This window comes from Phaethon lepturus, unplaced genomic scaffold (assembly GCF_000687285.1).
Source record: "Phaethon lepturus isolate BGI_N335 unplaced genomic scaffold, ASM68728v1 scaffold12796, whole genome shotgun sequence".
NCBI classification, from domain to species: Eukaryota; Metazoa; Chordata; class Aves; order Phaethontiformes; family Phaethontidae; genus Phaethon; species Phaethon lepturus.
In genome coordinates, this window is record NW_010547004.1 from 5,222 (window position 1) to 6,392 (window position 1,171).

General features: G+C 40.2%; 1 protein-coding gene across 2 annotated transcripts in view; it reads left to right on the forward strand.

Annotated features, from left to right (window-relative positions):
- LOC104622652 (myosin regulatory light chain 2, smooth muscle minor isoform-like) overlaps positions 1-927 on the forward strand; it is a 4,743-nt gene extending 3,816 nt beyond the window's left edge. Inside the window, exon 3 of one of the 2 annotated variants that reach the window (XM_010289501.1) lies at positions 474-927. In XM_010289501.1, the coding sequence (XP_010287803.1) occupies positions 474-646 (173 nt within the window). In that variant the 3' untranslated portion in view covers positions 647-927. The remainder of the gene's footprint in view (positions 1-473) is intronic. The other variant, XM_010289502.1, reaches the window with a different exon arrangement.
- The last annotated feature ends 244 nt before the right edge of the window (positions 928-1,171 follow it).

The following is a 1,171-nucleotide window of genomic DNA, read 5'->3' on the forward strand; positions in this document are numbered from 1 at the left end:
GTAAACCGCCGCCAGCAACAGTATTGTGCAGCAGTGAAGAGCCAGCCAGTGGTTATTTAGTCCCCAGAGGAAACTATAGAGGATGCACAAATATATCTAATTAAGTCAAGAAAAATATAATCCAATTAAGAAAACAGCTTGTGTAATGAAGAGTAGCAGTGACAGGAACTTGTTTTTCCACTTTGAGCTGTTAAGGATCAGCAGATGGAAATAGATATTATTAGGTCACAGCAGATCAGGCCCTCTTTTCAAAAATCTGTATGAACTGCATCAAACTTCACCCCCTTCCCCTTTGCATTCAAGGAATTTTTTTAGAATTCAGTTAAGGGAGTATTTTGGGCTCCTGGTGCAAATGCATTCATTACATGCTGCATTAGTTAATTGCACGTGTTGGTATGTCTGTCTTACTGCTTTTGAAGACTCGCTGCGAAACGGCTTCCCTTTTGTGTTTCTCTCCACCCATCACATTCTAGGATTCATCCAGGAAGACTACCTGCGAGAGCTGTTGACGACAATGGGAGACAGGTTCACAGATGAAGAGGTAGATGAGCTGTACAGAGAGGCACCCATCGACAAAAAGGGGAATTTCAACTACATTGAATTCACACGCATCCTGAAACACGGGGCAAAAGACAAGGATGACTGAGCAAAGCTCCTGATACCTGCAGATAGCTTCCCCCTCCAGTAATTTTGTTTCTCAGGATCTGTTTTTTCTTTTTTTTTCTTGGTGGGACCTTTTACATAGATTTTTTAACATCCCAGCTTTTTCCTCAGTGGACTCTGGGGCTGCTTAGGCACACCTGCACCTGTGTAATAAGACTGGAAATGGGCAGGGAGAGAGGGCAGCTTAGTGATAGAGGTTTAGGGACAAAGATCCATGAGCGTGGAGGCCCAGGTAAAAATGTCAGTGCTATTCATCCTAGATAGATTTTTACATTTTCAATGGTAGTTTTTAAAATAAAACACTGCTATATTAAGTATGTCATTAAAATTTTCATGCTCAAAGTGAACTGTTTTTCTAATCATATCTTGTAAATACTTTTGCAACTGTATGCAGTTGTGGTGTTACCTGGTTTTGCCTTAAAAATGAAGCATAAGTCACTTAAGCATACTGATGTTTGTACTTCAGTAACTGAGTATTTCACTTACTACTGTGAGCATATAGAATTAA